General features: G+C 41.3%; 2 protein-coding genes across 2 annotated transcripts in view; one reads left to right on the top strand and one right to left on the bottom strand.

Moving 5' to 3' along the window:
* Window positions 1–23,328, bottom strand: part of FAM185A (family with sequence similarity 185 member A) — a 128,535-nt gene extending 105,207 nt beyond the window's left edge. Inside the window, exons 1-5 of the mRNA XM_060246071.1 lie at window positions 23,259–23,328; window positions 5,875–6,033; window positions 5,122–5,772; window positions 3,675–3,784; window positions 2,344–2,436 (exon numbers count right to left, since the gene is read on the bottom strand). Coding sequence (XP_060102054.1) covers window positions 2,344–2,436; window positions 3,675–3,784; window positions 5,122–5,772; window positions 5,875–6,033; window positions 23,259–23,328 — 1,083 coding nt within the window. The remainder of the gene's footprint in view (window positions 1–2,343; window positions 2,437–3,674; window positions 3,785–5,121; window positions 5,773–5,874; window positions 6,034–23,258) is intronic.
* Window positions 6,119–24,442, top strand: part of CCDC146 (coiled-coil domain containing 146) — a 188,215-nt gene continuing 169,891 nt past the window's right edge. Inside the window, exon 1 of the mRNA XM_060244689.1 lies at window positions 6,119–6,325. The gene's annotated coding sequence lies outside the window, so the exon portion shown is untranslated. The remainder of the gene's footprint in view (window positions 6,326–24,442) is intronic.

Genomic DNA, 24,442 nt, shown 5'->3' with positions numbered 1-24,442 from the left:
TTCTGGATATTATCGATCGGACTGCCATACTACAATTCGAATCACTCTGCTGTGAAACTGTCTTCTGCCGTCCACATGACGGCACCATGCAGTTCTTTTTTTCCCTCCCACCATGCAGTTCTTATTTTGCACATGCACGCATTATGCACATAGGTTAAAACGTTATGTGGTTAGATCAGGCCAATGGCCCATCCAGTCCAACACTCTGTGTCACACAGTGGCAAAAAAATTTTTTTTAATAATTGCTGACAGCAGGGTCATATACTTTCCTACTTAATCAGTTAAGGTTCTCAGACAACGACTCCACTACTACCATCTCTAGACGTTATTCTTTTGGTCCACAGTGGCAAAATTTTTTTGCCACTGTGTGACACAGAGTGTTGGACTGGATGGGCCATTGGCCTGATCTAACATGGCTTCTCTTATGTTCTTATGCGCACATCGCTATGTAGTAAAAAAAATGGTGACCGTAAACCGGATGTCCGAGGCTCCTTTTGCTCTGGGACAGCCTTCAGACATCTGGAAGTTGGTTAATATCGTGGCAGAATTATCCAGACGAAAACTACGAGGTGAAACCGGAGAACTCAAAAAACACCGCAAAGGAATAGGTAGAAGAAGAAGAAGAAGATATTGGATTTATATCCCGCCCTCCACTCCGAAGAGTCTCAGAGCGGCTCACAATCTCCTTTACCTTCCTCCCCCACAACAGACACCCTGTGAGGTGGGTGGGGCTGGAGAGGGCTCTCACAGCAGCTGCCCTTTCAAGGACAACTCCAGCCAGAGCTATGGCTGACCCAAGGCCGTGCTAGCAGGTGCAAGTGGAGGAGTGGGGAATCAAACCCGGTTCTCCCAGATAAGAGTCCGCACACTTAACCACTACACCAAACTGGCTCTCAAACTGGTAACAAAATAATCCGGTTCTAAGAAGGATTGGAGGGGGGGGGGGGCTATGAGTTAATACTGGGAGGCAGATGTTGCTGTCTGATCAGCCACTTTAAATCCGGAAGGAAACAACAGCAACATCTGATTATACTGTGTGTCTGAACAGAGCCTGAGAGTAAGCAAAGATACTAGTTCTTCTGGTCCAAATCAGTTCAGATGAAATAAATCAAAGATGATTGCAAATCAACTCTGGATTTTTCCAATTTCATTTTAACTTTTTCCAAAGAAACCTGCTGGAACAATTATTCCTATAAACTATAATCTCAGCACAGTGGCTGTATTGTTTTATTCTTGAAGACCCTGAATGGATGGGAAAATTCTTAGCTGCAAACTAATGGCCTATTTATCACCCTTAGTGCTGCTCAATCCATGGTCACAGGATCAATCTTTACAAGATAGTTTCCATCTTCATTCTCCCTAAAGAGAAAGGAAACAAAGCAAAGACGCCATCTTCTGAAAATTATCTAATATGTTTGCTTTAAACTGACAAGCAGATACTCATGTCGACATTTGGCCAAAGCAACTGATCTCTCTTTCCACAGCACAAAAGAATAACACACAAATCTTTTTTTGTGCTGTTACTTTTAAAATACTGACGGCTTTATGGACTTTGGGGGCCTTCCTTTAAGCTGGTTGTAGAACCTGAGCCAGCAAGCAGCTCCTTTAACACATGAAGAGAGAGGGTTTTCTTCTTGATACTCATGCTACTTTAGCAGGGATTTGGGTCAGATTGGAACGTGGGCTACATACATACTTACACACAGGCCTCGAATTCAGCAGGAGCTCACAGGAGCACAGCTCCTGAACCTTTCTGACAGCCCCCCTCCCCACCTCCTACCTACCTTGTCCACTGAATAGTAGGTGCAGCTGCATAACTATCCCTGGATGACTCCACCACCTGTTTTTCTACAAAACGACCCCTGCTTACATGTATTTAATTTCCCTGATCATACACTGTAACAATCCCCTCCAGCATCCTGCATTCATTGTGTTTCCTTATTTGAAGAGTGAAAAACCAATAAAGACAGAAAGTAGCTTTCTTGCACTGTAACATAACTGCATGCACTGCAAGTTCCTAAATGTAGATTTGTCACCTTTTCCCTAATACAGGCCGTATAACTTTAGGAAGTGTGAGAAATACTGAAATTTCCCAGCACAGAAAGGCAATTCCTATGGATTTCTATCTGATATGCAACTGTGTTAAAAGCAGAACATCCTTCTCAGGAAGAAAGGCAGCAATTATAGTTGCACAAAAACTTAAAAGTAAATACAAATGCTCAGAACAATTCTCCTTTATGAGATAAAAACCTACAATGCTATTTTGTGTAATGTAATTAAATCTCTCTATCCTACAGCTCCCAAATGATTGCAGTCTTTAGTAAAAAAAAACCCCTTGCTTACACTTTCTTGTGACACATGAATATCAGCATTTCCCTGAAGAGTTCCCAGGCTGATCACTTTGCCTCCTTTGGCTTGAATGTCAATATTCTTACTCTGGAAGAGAATTTTATACGCAATTAAAAAGTTAATTTTGTTATTGTTGATGTTCTTCAGATATGTGTTTCTCAGCAACAACAGGTCTTTGGACACAGTTTCAGTTGGATCTTTTAGCCACTCTTTTGGAAAATGAATTAATTGCAAATAAAGTAGAAATCCAGCAGTTAAAGATTTCATACTATTTTTATTTATTAATTTGAAGTTACTGAATTTCTAACAGCATATAAGTAAAAGTTGCATCTGTATAATTTCCAGTTGTTATGCATCTGTTAAAGGGCACACGAGCCCTCCTATGTGAACTAAGTAGACACTTTACTATGTTTTTGTTTTCAGGGACTTTCAAAAGACCTCAGCACAACATACAAATGGAAAAACAGCTTGACAAACAAAGTACGTCTGTATTTTGTGGAAGATCTGAAACAATGCCCTAGCTAAAAAATTCTTCAGAGACAATTCACAATTCTGTTCAATCACATTAATAACACCCAATGAAGAAACTCTTTACAAGGTATCAGAACATTTTGCAAAAATTTGTTTATATATCGTTGTGTTTACAAGTATTTAATATTCTTATTACTATGCTTTCCACTGACATTGTCAAACTAGTACCACAAATAGAAAAGACTGCGTGTAAATCAGGGGTCCCCAACCCCCGGTCCGTGGCCTGTTAGCAACCGGGCTGCAGAGTGAGGCAGAGACCTTTGCCTACTCCTCATATAAACACCTTCATTGGGGGGAGCAGGGACAGGGTGTGGGCATGGGGGAAGCCTGGGGCAGCAAAAAACCCAGCACCCCACCCCTACCAGTCCCTGGGAAAATTGTCTTCCACAAAATCGGTCCCTGGTGCCAAAAAGGTTGGGGGCCACTAGTTTAAATGACTAACCAAATTGTTTTATCAGCTTGTACACTGTTATAAAAATCCCAAATTTAGAATAATCAGATACTGCATATGCAAGAATAAATTCACTTTCATAAAGTATATTTATGAGAGATAATCAGGACTTTTTTCTGGAAAAAGAGGAGCCAACGTTCTCAAGAAGGAAATGAAAGAGAAACACACGGGTGCCCCTCATGAACTTTTAATCATTTTAAAATAATTTTGTTTCCACAGAGAGGTTTCAGAACTCTGCTCTACCACATCCCCCCCCCCCCAAAAGCCCTGGAGATAATGAAGCATATTTTCTAAAAATAAAGACAAGAAAAGGAAATGAGCATGTGTGAGAATTTTGCTGTACCTTTATTGACTGTAAAATGCTAGTTCCATTCTCTGTTTTAATTCTGCAACTTTCACATTCAATTTTTTCAATTTTCACACAGCCATCCCCTGATGTCTTGATATCCAAGTCTAAAACCAATTACAAATAGTGAAGGTGAATTGCACTGAACTGTACTTGTTTTAATCTAATATTGTATCTCTTGTGGTTGCAATCATCTATAAACTGGGAATCCTACATCTGAATACATGAAGGAACTAAAAAAATTAAAGAACGCAAACATCATAGCTGTTTGTAAAATGTATATATTTAAAACACTCAAAATACATGGACTCAGGTTAGAGTCCACATATTATTACTGTTAGAACATTTGTCTCCAACATATAAGAGGTTTATCCCATTTTATTCTTACAACAACCCTATGAACCTTAAATAGTCTGGGACCACTGTATCTCCAGGACCACCTCTGCCTATACACACTTCAGAGAGCATTATGCTCATCTGGTAACAACTTATTTGCAATTCCTGCCCTCAGAGTGATCTGGCTCTCTTTGATCAGGATCAGAGCCTTTTTGACTCTGGACCCCACCTGGTGGAACTCTCTGTTCAGTGAGATGCTGACCCTGCGGGTTTTGGTTCAGTTCCGAAGAGCTGTAAGACTGAGATGATCCACTTGGCATATGGTTGAAGACAGGGATAGTTAAAGAGATCAGGTGGCCTCCCTCATTATTGCTGGGCTGTAAATCTCTCTGTACTGGCTGCCTCCCTAGTTATCAACTTGTGATGGATTGTTGGGTGTCATTTAAGATAGTACACCAATTGTGGATTTTAAATAGTAGTACGAAGTTTTTAAAATTGTAATAATGTTGATTTTATTGTATATTAATTGTTGGACGCTGTTCTTAGCTCTGCTTGGCAGGGAAAGGAGCGGGATATAAACTAACTAAAATAAAGTTAGGTTAGGCCTATAGACAGTGACTGACCCCCAAGCATCCACTGCCAAGCTGAATGGGAATTTAAGTTCAAGACTGTTCAGTGAAACCTGACACAATATCCACTGTACTATAAAAAGATGTGTTGTGATGAAATGGGAAGTTTTCTAGGCTTGGCCAGCAGACATCTATAGAAGTGAAAGAAAAACTGTGCTGGCTAACATGTCAGGATTTGAAAACTGTTTTTAATTTTGCCAAGGCAGCTACCTTAAACTTCAGCTGAAAACAGAGGCCAAGAACACCAACCTGCCAGGAAATGCCTTGAGCCACAGAAATAAACATTTTGTCTAATCTACAGTGGCTGCAAAAAGCTGGAAATATGTTAAGCCACATTGCTCAGGAAATGCCAAACCAAAAGGAATGCTCAAGCTTGTGAACAACCAGCCTAACTGTCCGCGTGTGAGAATAATTTAACTGGATGCCACAGTATCGCACAGTCAACACATTACTTCTTTGCAATCGGTTAATTTGCATACCAAATTTTACTGGGATCCTCACATCCACAGAGGCTGTGCTGTCCATGTCATCTGAGAGGACTCCCATCTCTTTCTGCTCTGTGTCATATGTCACGTGCACATCATCCAGGTCTGCACCAGGATGGGGACTGGGGTTCTGTCTACTCACTGTAACAAATGCCCTGTTAGCATCGGGGTACTGATGTGGGTCGAGGGGACTCACTGAGACGTGGCAAGGGAGCCGCACTCTCAGCTGGCCAAAGGGGCTCACAGCCAGGGCCCACCCTTTGAGAGGGTTCTCCGACCCGGGAGGATCTCTGCTGCCGCTACCCGGACGGGTGGCGAAGGTCAGCTGGGAGGAGGCCTCCCGCCACTCTGGCCCGGCAACTCCCCTCCGCCGCAGCAATCCACGCCCGGCGCCTGCTGCTCTCTTCGCGGCCTGAGGCAGCATCTCTGTCAGCCTCCGGGTGGAACAGTCTTTTTGGATGCCGAGGCCGTGAAGATTATAGAACGCTCTCCCGGGACGCCGCAAGACACAGCGGTCCTCAAGCTCAAGGCTGAGGCTTGCGCCCTTCCGTACAAGAAACAGGAAACTGGCTTGAACCCAGCCGGCTGAGCCGCAGCCTGTCACCGCGGTGTCTGCTGGGCGTGGTAGTTTCCGGTTAATTGAATCTCATAAGACACATCCGAAGTGAAAACTACAAGTCCCAGAATAGCAAGCGTTTCCTGAAATCTCAGCCAATGAGCTGCCGGAGAGCGCGGATGTTTTCCTACTGTAAAGGATGGGGATGGACTCTTTCATTGGCCGCTCGGGAGAGAGGAGGGCGGGACATAAGGTCGGGGAGCTTTGATTCCCATGGCAACGGAAGACGCTGGTGTGGAGGTTGGTGAGTGTGTTGCGCAGGTAGGAGCGAAGGGTCCCGGGAGGGAAGCCTGGTAGGGCGGGCAGGATGAAGGGGAAGCGGAGCTTTGCTGCTCTTGGATGCGCCGGCGGCGCTGGGCGTTGCGGGGAGGCTACGGGCGCGCACCCGCCACACGATACATAAGCAGGGTAAAATGCCGAGAGGAGAGAGGTCTCTGTGCACGCGCACGCAAAGCATTTCGTGGCCCCTTAACATTGTCCTTTTAAAAGAATCGCTTTGCAACCAGTGTTTGTCGCTAACTGCTGTGCAGTCAGCCTGAGGCAACGTAGACAAGGACCAAATATTTTAAATAGATTTTTCAGGTTAGAAGAAGTCGGTTTATCAGTATTTCCTAAATGAACAGAGAACAGAAATGGATTTGGGGGGGGGGGGGGGAGTATGGTATGGCACACAGGGTTAATCTGTCGCAGCCAAAGCAAGAAAGCATTGTGGGGACCCCTTCATATATAATACTGTCAATTGTTAAAAATAGTTTAAAGCTGCAGTTGTTTCATGTTGCCACATGGTCAGGAAGTAACAGCTATTATGCCTTTCCTTGACTCTCAGCCATTTAAGGGAGAGAGGGAGGCTCAGTGGTAGAGCCTCTGCTTGGTAAGCAGAAGGTCCCAGGTTCAATCCCCGGCATCTCCAACTAAAAAGGGTCCAGGCAAATAGGCATGAAAAACCTCAGCTTGAGACCCTGGAGAGCTGCTGCCAGTCTGAGAAGACAATACTGACTTTGATGGACCAAGGGTCTGATTCAGTAGAAGGCAGCTTCATATGTTCCAAATGTGGGTTCCATTTGACATATCCAAGACATTTTTGAGTTTTTCCCAATGTACCAGTATATATGTAGAATCAACATGCTTCATAGAATAGGAATAAGGCTTAAATATATATATATATCTGTTTTTAAGGACCTGTTACTGACAAAGGGCCTGATACTGACAAAGGTGTCTTAATATCATGGCCTGAAATATGTTTTTCTTGCTCCTTCCCTCTCCACTTTTTCATTTAAAACAATTTTATTGGTAACATATGGTACTAAGTCTATATCTTACATCTTTTAAAAAAACCTTCTTTTATCTACCCCATATATTACTTTCTACTTACCCCTCCCCCCATTACTTGACCCCCGCCGGTGTTATTTACTTAAAATGCAAATATTTAAAGGTACCCTTAACTATTAAAACAAACATTTATATTCTTTTTCTTTTTAAAACTTAATCATTATCAAAGATTGTCCAATGTCCTTTTATTTTCCACTCTTTTTCTACATATCTTCTAAACTTTTTGCATTCCGTCTTAAAACTTCCTAAATCATAGTCTCTTCCATAGTCTCTTCCAGCTTCCTTAGGTCTCTGTGCTTTCTGTGGCAAAATGCCCAATTATCTATCAGCCCTAACCACTCCAAGTCATCGCAGGGCATTTATGTTAGCTAGACTAAATGCGTTTCCCTCCAAAGTTTTACAAGGGAAATATCAGCGAGTCCCTTTAGCCGACAGACTTTGCTCCTGTGGAGCGAATACTCCTAACTCAATCCAGCATATATTGCTTGATTGTTCTTTTTACCATAACCTCCGTAAAGATTTATTTGCCAAGCTTTTTCTTCAGATTTGTCTATTCTGCCACCCTGTTATTATTTATTGAGTGATACTGAGGGGGTGGTTAGTGAGGCTGTGGCAAAATTTCTGGCGGACATCCTTAAATTTAATTCTGACCATGTTTGAATTCATCTATAAGCTCGGTTTTATTTTGATTTTATCTCCAATGTTTAAATTTTTATATTCTGTGTATTTTTATCTGAATCTATTATGCCATTAAAGGTTTGGTATGGTATCATAGTCTCTTAATATTCTTGTTAATTTGTCCATTTCACTCCATGTCATAACTTTTATAATCCAATCCCATTTCTCTGGTATTTTTTCTTGCTTCCACAACTACGCATACAATGTCCTAGCGGCTGACGGCAAGTACCAGATTAAATTTCTATCTTCTTTTGGAAATGTTTCCATTTGTAGTCACAACAGAAAAGTCTCTGAAACTCTGTTAAACTCATATCCCAATATTTTAGAAATCTCTTGCTGAATCATCTGCCAAAACATTTTAGCTTTTTCACAAGTCCACCACATATGGTAGAAAGAACCTTCATGCTTTTTACATTTCCAACATCTGTCTGGCATTTTATTATTCATCTTTGCCAATTTTTTAGGAGTTATATACCATCTATACATCATCTTAAAACAGTTTTCTTTAATACTTTGACATGTTGAAAGTTTCATAGAGTTCTTCCACAAATATTCCCAAGTTTCCATCTGTATTTATTTACATTAATTGTCCATTTAATCATTTGCGATTTCACTACTTCATCTTTGTAGACCATTGTAGAAGTAATTTATATACTTTTGAAATTAATTTATCATTGTCTCCAAGCAGAACTTTTTCCAATTCTTTTTCCTTATTCCTTCAGTTTTAATGTCATTCTCCACCAATCTCTTTATTTGTTGCATTTGAAACCAATCATATTTATGATTCAACTCTTCAGCAGTTTTCAGTTCTATTTTGCCGCTTTGTATTTTTAATAATTGATTATATGACAACCACTTTTCTTTGCGTATCTCAGCCGTTATTTTTATTACTTCAGCTGGCACTATCCATAACGGTCTTCTCTCATCTCCATATTTCTTGTATTTAATCCATGTATTTAGCAAATTATTTCTTATATTTCTTTAATCCATGTATTTAGCAAATTATTTCTTATATAATGGTGAGAGAGAAAAAGTCCATCTTCTTTTTTCCATAATACAAATACGCATTCCAGCCAAATTTATTTCCGTGACCTTCCAACACAAAAAGTTTTTTGTTTAACAATGTTATCCATTCTTTCATCCACACTAAACAAACTGCTTCCTGATATAATTTTAAATTCGGCAGTTGAAACCCACCTCTTTCTTTTGCATCTGTCAAAATTTTCATTTTAATCCTTGATTTCTTCCCAGCCCACACAAATTCTGAGATTTTCCTTCGCCATTTATCAAATTGTTTGCCATCCTTCACAATAGGAATAGTTTGAAACAAATACATTATTCTTGGTAAGATATTCATTTTGATTGCAGCTATTCTACCCAACAATGACAAATTAAGCTTATTCCATTTTAACATGTCTTCATCCATTTTACGCCGTAACTTCTCATAATTATTTTTAAACAGATTAATATTCTTCATTGTTATTTCTACCCCTAGGTATTTTACCTTAGAGGTGACTTCACAACTCATTAGTCTCTGTAATTCTTGTTGCTTGTTCATTTGCATATTTTTACACAGTATTTTTGATTTTTCTCTATTAATACAAAGTCCCGCCAACTCCCCATACTCTTGTATTTTAGCTAGCAGCAAAGGTGTAACTTGTATGGGGTTTTCATTTATAAACATTATATCATCAGCAAAAGCTCTATATTTGTAAGTAAATCCTTTTATTCTTAAACCTTCTATTTCTTTTTCTTCTTGTATCTGCATCAATAATATTTCAAGAGTCATTATAAACAACAATGGTGAAAGCGGACAGCCTTGTCTAATTTTCATATCTTCTGTAAGATCTGTGTTTATACACAACCTTGCACTCTGTTCAGAATATATTGATTTTATCATTCTTATAAAGTTTTCACCCAGCTCCATTTTTTCCATTACTGCAAACTTAAAGTCCCAATTTAAATTATCAAATGCTTTCTCTGCATCTGCAAAGAATAATGCTACTTCTTTTTCTGGATGTCTTTCATAATATTCTACAATATTTACAACAGTTCTAATATTGTCTCTTATTTGTCTTTTGGGAAGAAACCCTGCTTGATCTTCCTTTATAAAGTTTATCAAATGTTGTTTAAGCCGTTCTGCTAAGATTCTTGTAAATATTTTATAGTAATTATTTAATAGCAGAATTGGTCTGTAATGTTTTACGTTTGTGACATCTCTATCTTCCTTAGGTATCAATGAAATAACAGCTTCTTTCCATGTGTTTGGTACTTTCCCTTTTATTCTTATCGTATTCATCAGCTTCTGCAATTTTGGTATTAACTCATCTTTAAAAGTTTTAAAATATTTAGCTGTATAGCCATCAGGCCCAGGTGCTTTTCCATTCTTCATTGTGTTAATTGCTGCTTCAATTTCTATTTTTTCAATTGGATCATTCAAAACTTTTCACATATTTTCAGTTAAGGGCTCTATTTTTATCTTTTGTAAATACTCATCCATCTTTTCTTTATTTATTTTAACACCTTTAAACAATTTGGCATAGTACTTAAAAATTCTCTTTTTATTCCCTCTTGAGTAACCACTTCTCTTCCATCTACCACAATTCTGTTAATAATTCTATTTTCTCTCTTTTTCTTCAATTGCCAAGCCAAATACTTTCCCGGTTTATTTGCTCCCTCAAAGGATTTCTGCTGAAGTCTTTTCAAGCTCCATTCCACTTCTTTATTTAACAAATGTCTCAATTGAGTTTGTAATATTGTAATTTTCCTTAAAATTTTCTTTTTCCCTGGCCTTTTTCTCAACTCCCCTTCCTTTTTCTTTATTTCATTTTGAATGTCCAACAACTGTTTTTCTTTTATTCTCTTATCTTTATTATTCAAAGTAATCAACATTCCTCTCATTACTGCTTTATAGGCATCCCAGACAGTCTGAAAGTCAATATCCTCTTTGCCATTCATTTGGAAAAAAGCTTTAGTTAAATTCTCTAGGTATGTCACTGTTTCTTTATTCTGTAGCAAATCTTCTTTCAATCTCCATCTTCTCACCTTCTTGGACAATTTTGTAATCCACATTATTGGGTTATGATCAGCACCAATTTTAGGTAAAATCTCTATTTTCCTTGTTATAAGACCTAAATATTTAGTTCCCCACAACATGTCAATTCTAGAAAAAGTTTTGTGTCTTGCAGAAAAAAAAGTATAGTCCCGAACTTCAGGGTTAAATTTCCTCCATATATCTTCCAGATTTTCTTGTTTAACCAGTTCAAAAAAAGACTTTGGCAATTTTCCTTCTTTACTATTGTTTTTTTTTCCCTCCTGATCTGTCCAATGAGTTCTTAACTGTTCCATTAAAATCTCCCATTATCAAAACTTGGTCATAGGTCAGTTCATCAAGCTGTTCTATAATGTCTTTAAAAAGAGCATGCTGGCTTTAAGGAATATTTTCTATGCACAGCACTAAGCCTCTTCCTACTCTTCAAGAGCTGCATTTTTGAAGAGCTTCTGTGTCACCGCCTCTGGAAAGGACTGGTGGCATCTTCCTCATCCCCTGTTTTTGAAACAAACAGGTCATTTGTACTGAATTTTGATTAATATTGATATCATCAACCACAAAAAAATGGTTCCATTAACTGAATTCTGCAAGTTGCCTCGTTCATTGATTCCACCCCTCAAGTCGCAGGTAATATATGGCAACCCCATAGGTTTTTCAAGGCAAGAGACATTCAAAGGTGATTTGCGATTGTCTGTCTCTACATAGCGACCCTGGAATTCCTTGATTCATCCAAATACTAAGCAAGGCCAACCCTGCAGGGTGGATTTGATTTAAATCAAATTAATTTAAATCGTGATTTAAATCACTAGTCAGTAAGACTTGATTTAAATCATAGTTTTCTACATAAAGACTCATTTTTGCTGGTATAACCTTAATATTCACAACTAGATGAAGATTTAGAATAACAACTGTTCATATTAGGTTTACAGTTATAAAAAATTATTGATTTTAATACTATTAGAAACACATTATAGATAGGTAATTATGAAATCATTGTGAGGTGAATTATCTCCAGTTTAATAGATTAATCATTCATATTTGGCAGAAAAGCTGTACTTTATTGGAAGGAGAAAAATAATCATTACCTTAATAATAATAATTTAAATAGTTTTATTCAACTAAAACAATAACATTACAGCATATGTTTGCTTAAACATCCATGTTTGTTAACTGATTTAGTTAAACAAAATATATATATTTTAAAAAACTTAAACTGTTAGCCCAGCCTACACATGAAAAACTTAAATACTGTCCTCTTTAGCTCACTCATCATCTTCATCGTCGTCTTTGTTCATAATCTGGAAAAGTAAAACAAGCTTTCCTGCTTTGTCGGGTCCCAAACCAAGCAGGTCCTCACAAATTATCTGATTCAACATTCCCTCACCCCCTTGCTTTCCTTCCAGTATTTTTCCACTCTTATGTCCCCCTGCTTATCAGCTTGAACAAGAAGCTTCTCAGAGACTCCTGTCTTGTTATCCAATACACATCTGTGTATCCGCACCCATTGAAAGCTGTCTGCTTCTAACACATTGCATCAGACACCCTTTTTGCTTTTGAAGGCAAGAGCATATTTTCATTTATTATTATAGCGGCATTCATTAATTATTCAGGGGTCCCTCTTCATTTACCCCTTTCAAACTCTGAAAGCTTATTTATGTCTGAAAGAGTCTGATCATTATTACACAAATTAATGAAATATTGTTTCCTTTCTTCTGGAGGCATGTACAAGATGCTGGCATTTTTTCAATGGGAGTAAGTGCCTTTACAGCATTATTAATACTGGACCTTATAAAAGGAATTAAACAAGGCAATAACCCTAAACCTCCTAAGGAAATACCAATTAAGAATAAAATACGCTTCCAATCTCCCATAATTTGTCCAACCCATGATGCATCCAATTTTTTCCATGTTTGGACTGGTACATGAGCAATTTTACGAATTTCAGATGCTATATTCTGTACAGCCTCTCCATTATCATCTATATTAAGACAGCAATTTGAAAGATTAAACTTCCCACAGACACCACCTTCTTCAGCCAGCAAATAATTCAGAGCCAAATGGTTCTGAAATATGGCTGCACGCATCTGGGTCTGCTGTCTAGCCAACAGTTCTAAAGCCATGGCTGTTTGATTCATAATGATTTCTACCACAGCTTGCAATCTAATAATACGGTTAAGCATATACACAGGTGTTCTGTATCCCCAAGACCCATCTTGTGCCGAAGTAACTGGGCCATAGTTTTCAATGATCCGCTGTGGAGGCCATTCATCTCCCCACTGCGTACCTCCGATGTCCAAGGAACGTTTTGATCTAACATAATCATCAAACACTGGAGTCCCCAAAGCAGAACCAGCATTTAATGGCAAAAGAAAGAAGCTGGGATGTATTGTTCCAATAATGCAAGTCCCATGCCATCTCCTGGGCAGGAGTGTATATGCCTTTTTACCACAGATCCAATATAACCCTTCAGGAGCCATCCATTGCTCAGAGGAATCTGAACCAGCATTAAAATTTTTATTTATACTGCTAACATTTTCCCATGGCTGAAAATCCTCTATAACAGTGTCCTTTGCCTCTACCCATTTCGGTTTTTCCATTTCGGTTATGGCAAAATTGGGGAGCCAAATTCTGCAGAACCCTGCTGCTCCTAAGAATTCTCTCAGCTGGCGCCTGGTAGTGGGCACAGGAATGGCATGACCGCTACAATAGTAAACTACAAAAGATCCCTTTGGGAATGGACCAGCACCGCCCACGTTAAGTGGCTGTCAGCTGCACTGGGACGGCTCTGCCTGCACCAGGCAAAAGTGTCGGTCAGTTGGGCATTTTGCTTATTAGCCTGTAATCTAATTGATTGATTGGATTTGGGACTGTTATTATTTTTGAATTAGTTCTGTTATGTGTTACTTTACTTCAGATTATGTTTTATGTTGTAAACTCTCTCAAACGTCTATCAGTAGACTGTGTATAAATATTTGAAATAAGCAACTGCTGGCCAGTGTGGGTAAAAAGTTCATTCTGCATTCCTCTCTTTCTGTTCCTATCTAAGGAACCTGAGGGCGAGTGTCTGCTTAAGGCTTTGGTTTCTTAAAAAAGAACATCTTTCTATAATACACAGTACAGTTTAGAATCTAAACATTCTTTCAGTATAAGAGTGATGCCATATTAAATCTTTATAAGAATCTGAGGTCACCCTTCTTTCTTTGTCAGCTATTTAAGAAAAGGCCAGTCTTGAAGACTTTTATAGGGCTTTTTAGAAACAAGTCATGCCCATCTTGAACACTGAAGATGGTAAACCTTAACAATTGCTTTCTATAAATACTTTGCAAAAGTGTTATGTTCCACTTGCATTTTTATGTAGTTGAGTTTCTAAATATTAAGTCTGATAACCTAAAAATACCCCAGCTTCCAAACTAAATTTCTCAAGGGCAAGTAAACACACATTAAATTAATATAATTAATAGAATGCAAAGACTAGGAGAAAATGTGGATGTTCAGGCAACATTTACAACAGACCAGACATTAATACTGTATCATCCTCCAGCACAGTAAGCCAATGGCTATATTTCAGACTTGGTGTTCCAGTTACTGGTTATTATTAGTTATTCCTTGACATAGGATCCAGGAGTTTTAATTGCCTGAGCTGCTTTAGAGGCTTATTAGAAGAAATTTGAAAGAACTAAAGGATAGAAGTAACTATTCTTTGTAAGCATTGCTTTTCAAAATATCTCACGTTATTCTGCAAAATAAGATATTGTATATGAGGTTTCTTTCATTTCTCGTTTGTTTGTTAATGTATTCATTCCCTTCCCCCCATAACAATCCTCCAAAAGGCAGGAAAGAAATAACATCCAAATGTATTTCCACTCTATCGCACTCAATATGTAAGACTGACCTTCTCATCTTTCTTTCAAGTCTTATTTTTCCTTGTGCATGTTCCATGGCTGTTGACATTGTTAACGTCTCTTAAAGATTAGGCATTCTTTGATTCCTCTGCTTCAGTTCTCATATTGTTGCCAGGCTGTGTTTCTTCTTCTGTAGCATTTAAAAATTCAGCCCTTTCCTCTTTTCCCTCAGGAAAAAAAAATTAGATTCACACTCTGGTCATCTCTTGCTTTGACTAGAACACTTTTCTCCTCGCTGATCATCCCCTCAACTCTATCATTTAAATATACTTGTGATTACATATGGAGGAAGTGGATTTTTAAAATTGTTGTTGTTAGTAGTAGTAGTATTTATATCAATTCTATACCACCCATAGCCAAAGGTCTCTAGGTGCTTTACAACAAATGTAAAACCGTAAAATACAATAGATAAAAACATTAAAGATGAAAACAACATCACATCTCATACCCTTTACTGGCATAATAAGACAACACCATATGGATAACAATAGAGTCCATGGTCAAAAATAACATCTCCTCCTGGAAGCATGGTAAAAGAATTCTGCCACAGATTCAATGGTTTCACTCTTGTTTGAGGCTAATAGTGAAAAGATCTTACAGTCCTCAGATTGACCCTCCAGGGGTTGCAAAAAGGACAATCACCATGTTCTTCTGTATTGTAAATTCTATGACAATTGAAATAATATAAAAACATTAAAGAACAATAAACCTGATCTAAAAGCTGACCCAAAGTGAAAGAAAAACCCCTGGTTAATCATATCAAACCACTACATAACCAGAGAGGTCTTTAAAGGTCTCCTCAAAGACTTAACCTGGCACTGAAAAGATGGCACATTTTGTGCCAAGTGGGCCGCAGCTGGGAGGTTGTTGCAATGATGGGGGAGCCACCACCGAAAAGGCCCTTCCTATAGTTGTTGCCCTCTGAGCCTCTTGAGGGATTGGCACCTGGAGGAAGGCCACAGAGGTTGAGCATTGGGTATTGAGGTTGGGAGAAGTACTTCAACTGGCATTGTAGCCCCAAACCATATAGGGCTTTATAGGGTAAGACCAGCACCTTGACTTGGGAGTTTGTTAACTGCTTCATGGCACTCCAGTTTTAGCTAGGGTTGCCAAGTCCAATTCAAGAAATATCTGGGAACTTTGGGGGTGGAGCCAGGAGACATTGGGGGTGGAGCCAGGAGCACAACAAGCATAATTGAACTCCAAAGGGAGTTCTGGCCATCACATTTAAAGGGACAGCACACCTTTTAAATTGCCTTCCTTCCATAGGAAATAATGAAGGATAGGGGCACCTTTTTGGGGGGGCTCATGGAATTGGACCCCCTGGTCCAATCTTTTTGAAACTGGGGAGGTATTTTGGGGAGAGGCACTAAATGCTATACTGAAAATTTGGTGCCTCTACCTCAAAAAACAGGGCCCCCCCCAGAGCCCCAGATACCCACAGATCAATTCTCCATTATTTCCTATGGGAATAATACTCCATACGGAATAATGGAGTTCCCAGCAGACATTTCCCTCCCTCCCCCAGCTTTCTGATGACCCTGAAGCGGGGGAGGGGAGGGCCTCCAAACCAGGGAATCCCCTACCCTCACCTGGGGATTGGTGCTGCTCTCTCTCACACACACACTCATACCAACCCACTTACTTACTCTAAAAGGAAAGCAAAACAGAGGGGCTGTGCTCTGAAGAGGTTCTGCTACTGACCCTTCCCCATGAAGTACTTCCTGCTCAACTTTAAAGGCATGCACACAGGCATTTTGAAATGGGACCTGTTTGCAATTTTCTAAACCTGCCTGAGATCTAGAGGTACAGAGTGGCTGTGGGGCCAGGGCTCCTCCCCCACCGCTGGCCAGCTGGCTGGGGGTGGGGGGAAGCCTGTAAAACAGGGGGATCCTCTGCTGGAACCTGGGGATTGGGAAGCCTAGTTTTAGCTCTTCCTTCCGGCGCTAGCTCTCCCCCCCAGTAGGCTTCCCAATCCCCAGGTCCCAGCGGGGGATCCCCCAGTTTTACAGGCTTCTCCCCACCCCCAGCCAGCTGGCCGGCAGAAGAAGTCCCGCCCCCCACAATCTCCATGTAGTTTTAGAGCTCCTGCAGGTCCGTTTTTAAAATATGTCCCTTTAAGGCTGAGCAGAAAGCAGGAAACAGGAAGGGCTTTGGAGAACGGCCCCTCCCTTTCTTTTGCTTTCAGTTTTCAGAGCAAGTAAAGTTCTGCAGGAACAAGACCCAGTAAGTATTTGTGTGTGAGAGAGAGGGAGGTGGCGGGGGATTCCCTGGTTTGGAGGCCCTCCCCCCCCCGCATTAGAAAAGAGTGGGGGGGAGGGAAATGTCTACTGGACACTCTATTATTTCCTATGGAGAACAATTCCCATAGGGAATAATGGGGAATTGATCTGCGGGTATTGGGGGCTCTGGGGGGGGGCTATGTTTTGAGGTAGAGGCATCAAATTTTTACTATAGCATCTAGTGCCTCTCCCCAAAATACCCCCCAAGTTTCAAAACAATTGGACCAGGGGGTCCAATTCTATGAGCCCCAAAAGATGGTGCCCCTATCCTTCATTATTTCCTATGGAAGAAAGGCATTTTAAAAAGGTGTGCTGTCCCTTTAAATGTGATGGCCAGAACTCCCTTGGAGTTCAGTTATGCTTGTCATACCCTTGTTCCCAGCTCCACCCCAATGTATCCTGGCTCCGCCCCCAAAGTCCCCAGATATTTCTTGAATTGGACTTGGCAACCCTACCCCCAGCCAAGCTAGCTGCAGACACTCAGATCAGATAAGAAAAAGGACCAGTCCTCCCTGCACACATATTTAATGAAAGCAAAATTCAGGGATAAAATGTAAAGATTTCAATTTTAGAAGGGGCCGAGAAAATTTTCAAGACACAGTATAATACCAGGCTTAAGAACATAAGAGAAGCCATGTTGGATCAGGCCAATGGCCCATCCAGTCCAACACTCTGTGTCACACAGTGGCCCAAAATTTATATATATATATATATATATATATATATATATATATATATACACGCACACACACTGTGGCTAATAGCCACTGATGGACCTCTGCTCCATATTTTTATCTAACCCCCTCTTGAAGCTGGCTATGCTTGTAGCCACCACCACCTCCTGTGGCAGTGAGTTCCACATGTTAATCACCCTTTGGTTGAAGAAGTACTTCCTTTTATCCGTTTTAACCTGACTGCTCAGCAATTTCATCGAATGCCCATGAGTTCTTATATTGTGAGAAAGGGAGAAAAGTACCTCTTTCTCTACTTTCTCCATCCCATGCATTATCTTGTAAACCTCTATCATGTCACCCTGCAGTCGACATTTCAATATTAGGCTTACTAATATTTCTTAAGCTGAAACAACATTTAACAATTGGAGGCCTGCGAGACTTGCAGAGGGAGTCCCATCTCCCCTCATACTTTCTTGCTAGACCCAATGTGGCCCCTGGACTCCTCTGTAGCTGCTGCTCCCCCCCACTCCCCTGCTCTCTGCAGCTCACCTGGAGCAGCTTTGGGTAATTAAGCCAAAGCTTCCTCCCCCCACCCCCGTTCTCAGTGGCTTGAATGGAGCTGCTCTAAACAGGCCGACCAAGGCTTCATTCCCGCTTCCCACTCTCAGTGACTCTCCCAGAGCTGCTCTGAGTGGGCCTGCTGCCTTCCCTCTCCCATCCCACCCCTGCTTTCTGCAGTTCACCCAGAGCAGCTCTAGGAGACCCAGCTGAAGCTTCTTTGCCCTTCTGCTCTCAGTGGCTTGCCCAGAGCTGCTCCAAGCAGCCCCCCCCCCCGGCTTCTTTCTCACCCTCTCCACTCTTGATATTTCACCTGGAGATTCTTCAAGTGGGCCCACTGCCTCGCCCCCTCCCCACTCTCTTTGGCTTGCCTGGAGCAGTTGAAGCTTCTTTTCTCCCTTCCAGCTCTTGGAGGCTTGCCCAGGCCCATCAATACTTTCTTTTCTGTGGTGGCTCACCTGGAGCTGCTCCAAGCGACCTGCCACGGTTTCCTTCCTCTGCACTCTCAGCAGCTCACTTGGAAGAATCCAGGCAGGCCTCTGAGGCTTCCCTGCCTCCGCTTGCCATCAGATCTGAGCCCCTATTGCTGCAGCAACTGCCAGCTCCCTTTCCAGTGAATGGCCTGTGCATGTGCAGACAAGGTTTTAATTATTATTTTTATTGGGAGGGGGATTTAAACCCCATGTGTATTTGTAAAAAAGATTTCAGGTTTTTCTGCAAACCACGGGAGTCACTCAAGTTTGCAGAAAAACCTGTTTGGGGTAAATGTGCCCCCAGTTTTCAGATTTAGATATCCACAGATAGGGGCACACTTGGAAATATAGATACGTTACCTGTTTAAGTCTTTATGGGGCTGGGAGCTCTGATAGAGGAAACCTGTGGTTGTCAGCTCCAAGTTGGGAAGTACCTGGAGATTTTGTGGGTGGAGCCTTGGGAGGGCAGGGTTTGGGGAGAGGAAGGATTTCAGTTGTGTCGAATGCCCTGAGTCCACCTTTCAGAGCAGCCATTTTATTAGGGTTCCCAGTCTGTGTTGGAAAATACCTGGAGACTTTGGGGTGGATCTGGGAGAGGGTGGGACTTGGAGTACAATGCCATAGAGTTAGGGTTGCCAAGTCCAATTCAAGAAATATCTGGGGACTTTGGAGGTGGAGCCAGGAGACTTTGGGGGTGGAGCCAGGAGACATCGGGGCAGAGCAGAACAAGGGTGTGACGAGCATAATTGAACTCCAAGGGAGTTCTGGCCATCACATTTAAAGGAATAGCACACCTTTTAAAATGTCTTCCTTCCATAGAAAATAATGAAGGATAGGGGCACCTTCTTTGGGGGCTCATAGAATTGGACCCCATGGTCCAATCGTTTTGAAACTTGGGGGATACTTTGGGGAGAGTCACTAGATACTATACTGAAAATTTGGTGCCTCTATAGGGTTGCCAAGTCCAATTCAAGGAATATCTGGGGACTTTGGGGGTGGAGACAGGAGACTTTGGGGGTGGAGCCAAGATCAAGGCTGTGACAAGCATAATTAAACTCCAAAGGGAGTTCTGGACATCACATTTAAAGGGACGGCACACCTTTTCAATTCCTTCCTTCCATTGGAAATAATGAAGGATAGGGGCACCTTCTTTTGGGGCTCATAGAATTGGACCCCCTGGTCCAATCTTTTTGAAACCTGGGGGGTATTTTGAAGAGAGGCACTAGATGCTATACTGAAAATTTGGTGCCTCTACCCCAAAAAACAGGGGCCCCCCAGAGCCCCAGATACCTGCAGATGAATTCTCCATGATTTTTTTATGGGAATAAATCTCCATAGGGAATAATAGAGTTCCCAGCAGACATTTTTCCCTCCTCTCCCCCCGCTTTCTGACGACCCTGAAGCGGGGGGAGGGTCTGCAAACCGGGGGATCCCCTGCCCCCACCTGGGGATTGGCAACCCTACGCACACCACAGCCTCTTGCTGGCTGTGCCACTTGTGATGTCCAAGTCAAAGAAGGCCATCCATATGGACTTAGTAGGTAGTGGAAGGTATATGGAAGTAGAATGGCACTAGTGAAGAGAGTGGATTTGTGTAATTCACAAACCTTTATTTAGCCTTAGAAGCAACCCAAAAACATTGCAGCAGTTCAGCATATGCAGAACCATTAAAGAATGTGATCTTGATTTTAAAAGGCTCTCTCCTTAGACCACCTTGTCACCCTGACCTGGTTAGCCCAGGTAAGTCCAGTCTCTTCACATTTCAAAAGTTATGCAGGGTCAACTCTGGCAAGCACTTGGATGGGAGGCCTCTTTGAAATACCACTAGTTAGGAGGACAGGGGCACGCTTTATTCAGCCACCTCTTTGAATATCCTCCTGGCCCCCAGTCGTGGTCAGTCACCAAAAGTCACCAGGACTTCCAGATGCACAACCCGCCCCCCCACACACACCATTTGTGTTATGCTATTTGTAGTTAGTTTTGCAATGTTGTGATTTCCCTAGGAGGCATCCTCCTGTTTTGAGTTTATAAGCAAATGCAGCTGCTGGCTGTGCTCTGCAAAGCAGAATGTTCTTGAAGAAAATCCAAATGGAACTAGAGGCCAACTGACACTTGTGACCTTTAAACCACAGTGCCTCTAGAAAAGCAGAGAGAGAGAGTTGTCGCTGTGTTGTGTCCTTGGTATTTGGGTGTTGTTTCAAGTGATGTGGTATGCTGTTCAAACGTACTAATTTATGTCTCTGAAAATGATATATGGTCTGAGTTAAAGCTACTTGAAAAGTATGTCTGCTTTATTAAAATGTATACCCTGCCTTGTTGAAAGCAGCTGATGATCAAAGATAAAAGCAAATATGTGCAATTAATCTAACAATTAATATTTATGTTCTTCACTTAATTAAAAAAATAGGATTCCACAAGACCAGTTGTTGCAATCTCACACACCATCTAAGAGTCTTGACTAAAGCTCCGACTAATTCCTGTGCCTTATTTGTCAGGTAACTTAATTTCTTTAGAGTCCAAAGACCTGTAGATTCCCCCATCCTTCCCAGGGCCGGATCTAGGAAGGGACAGAGGTGGGGTGCTTGCCCCGGGTGCCACCGGGGAGGGGGCGCCAAATTGGGTATGGAGTCCATTCTATTCTATGGGCCCGTAAGGTATGAGCCCATAAGGGGGCACCATTTTTTAATCCCCCCCCCTAAAAAAACATGTAGAACCGGTCCTGATCCTTCCTTTGGTCGTGTCTCTCTTTACCCTGCTGTGGTTCCTTGGACTGATCAACAGTGTTCTGGGTACCTAAGATTAGTGCACTAGGATCCAATAAAAACCCTGCATGCAGGGAGGACTCTGACTATGGTGTTCTCTACTGGCTTCCCTGCTGCTACTGGAACTTGTTAAGGATGCAGGTGAATTCTGGGATGAATTTGGCCTTAGCAATGGCGATGACTGATACTGCTCAGAAGTATAGCTCTATATTCAGAACACAGAAATTGTGTCCAGTCTTGTTCAGTTTTTAAATTTCTGTTTGTTAGCATGCAGTGAATGAGGTATTTTCAGTTCTCACATATATTTCAGCCACACAGAATCAGTCAATATATACGCTACAAATATCCCTCATCTACTCCATTCACAAATGCTTATTTCTCCTTTCTCTTGGTGATCTTTGTTATTGCTACACATAAGCATATCCAGCAATTCATCTCTAATCTGTTTTGTTACTTCCTCTAAACTTTGAATTTGGGGGGCGTGGCGTTGCGAGCTTCGGGGATGGATGCTTGAAAGCGAAGCTCCACTTTTACCCCCTAAATTCTCGGCCACCGCATCGCTCAGCTTACCTTTAAAAATCATATTTAATATGGGAAAGTCCCTCTGACCAAAATTGCAGCAAGTGGGACCTTCGAAAGGCTTCGCTCAGGATTATTTTCCTAAGTAAGCAGGTCCCAGAGCAGTTCCCTCTAAACTGCAGAGTCTTGTGAGCAAAAATTCTACTTTGTGAGCTACTGGCATTAAAGTTGTGAACTACTGCAAAAATTATTGTGCTCTGGGGTCATCCTTCCTGAGCTAAGACAAAAAATTGTGAGCTGGAGGCTATAAATCTGTGAGCTAGCTCACGCTCACTCAGCTTGGAAGGAACACTGTCCCGGAGCCTCTGCAGCATCTCCTAGCCTTCCAGAAAAAATGGTGGCGGGAGGCGGGAACCCGTCAATGGACGAATTTGCAAGCTTCAGAGCAGAGGTAGTGGAAGCTTTTTAGACTTTAGAACATAATATGACTGACAGATTCTCTGCACTGATTCAGCCCATCTCAGCTCAAATGAGAAGATGGCTGAAACGGCAGATTCTGCTTTCAATATGGCGAGCATTTCACAAGATGATGTTTTAACAATTGTTTTTATGCTTTATGTTTTATTGTTGTTTTACTTGTTTGGTCACTGTTTGACCCTAACCTGTGAGCCGCCCTGAGCCTGCCTTTGGCGGGGAGGGTGGGATATAAATTAAATAAAGAAATAAAATAAGATGACGCACAGTATTTTTATAAATGGGATGAGTGGGCTACTGGTAGAATTATATTCCTTGAAAGCCAGAAACGCTAAGATAAGGGGTCTTCCTGAGAACTCTCTTTCACCTTCTGATTTAAAAGGTCTCATTAAAACATGGCGTTCAAAAGAGCTTGGATTTTCTGACTCAGAGCTAAGATGCTGTTTATAGACTGTGACCTATTCAAAAACAGAAGTCTTCATAGCCAAGAGACGTTCTGGTCTGTTTCTCTTCTAACTCAGTGAAATCCAAACTGCTATACAAGGCTCATTCACGTGGCTCACTTAAGATTGGGGATCATAAAGTGCAAATTTTATAGGATCTCTCTTCAGAGACTTTGCAAAGGCATCAAGCCATGAAGCAAACATTAAATATAGATGGACAGCCTTTTACAAGCTACAAGTCATGGTTCAAGAACAGTCCTATGTAGTCAGTGATTTAGACTCCAGAATCAGCATGCTACATGATTTCAAACTTTCCATTCCTACTGAGCTCTTGGATGCAGTCTCTCAAGATCGCCTTTCATCTTCTGACCACAGATGGCGCTGTGTACCCACTGGACGTTCTCGCCATCTTGACTCTCCTGGCGTTGACTGCTGTGCATGTTTGCAATTTATAACTTTTTTTCCTTTTCAGAATGAGGCAGGAATTTTTTTTTGTTTGTAATCAATTTGGATTTTCTTCTGCTTGTATTTACAAGTTTGCTATTCTAGCCTCCAGAGGGCGCCATTTGGTTGTTGATGTACTTGGATTTTCTTTTGCAACCGCACAGGGAAGAGTGGCTGGTTTTTTGTACCTGATCATTACATATTGAGTTGTTTAAGCAGTGCTCAGCCCTTTTATTTCTTTTAAAAAATAATTTCTATGTTTTCATTAGGGATCGTTTTGACGAAGGTGTTAATGAGCGTTTTGCATTGCATGGGTGAGTGGGTGTGTGAACTTGGTTGCCTGAGTGTTTGCATTTTTTACTTATTAAGTAATCATTTAATTTTGTATGAATGAATGTAGGTGCGTGGGTATGTGTGGGTCTGCGTGCATGCTTGGATATAGAATTTTGTAGGGTGTTAATGAGCGTTTTGTATTGAGTGGGTATGTGCTTGGTTGCCTGGATTTCAATTAAAGTAATCAATTAAATTTGCATGGTTGCAGATGTGTGGGTGTGTATGTATGGATCTGCAAGTGTGCTTGAATTTTAAATTTGTGTGAATATAGGAGTGTATGTCTAAGAGGTGGGCAAGTGTGAGAGTTTGATCATGCATATGGGAGGGGAATGGTTGAATTTTTAATCTATGGAGAGAGAGAGTGATGTGATTTATTATAGGCTTGTAAGTAGGGTTGCCAATCCCCAGGTGGGGGCAGGGGATCCCCTGGTTTGGAGACCCTCCCCCCGCTTCAGGGTCATCAGAAAGCGGGGGGAGGGGAGGGAAATGTCTGCTGGGAACTCTATTACTCCCTATGGAGATTTATTCCCATAGAAAATCATGGAGAATTGATCCATGGGTATCTGGGGCTCTGGAGGGGCTGTTTTTTGGGGTAGAGGCACCAAATTTTCAGTATAGCATCTAGTGCCTCTTCCCAAAATACCCCCCAAGTTTCAAAAAGATTGGACCAGGGGATCCAATTCTATGAGCCCCAAAAGAAGGTGCCCCTATACTTCATTATTTCCTATGGAAGGAAGGAATTGAAAGGTGTGCCGTCCCTTTAAATATGATGGCCAG

The sequence above is a fragment of the Heteronotia binoei genome, chromosome 8 (assembly GCF_032191835.1).
Source record: "Heteronotia binoei isolate CCM8104 ecotype False Entrance Well chromosome 8, APGP_CSIRO_Hbin_v1, whole genome shotgun sequence".
Lineage (NCBI taxonomy): Eukaryota > Metazoa > Chordata > Lepidosauria > Squamata > Gekkonidae > Heteronotia > Heteronotia binoei.
This window is presented reverse-complemented; position numbering and strand designations above follow the sequence as displayed.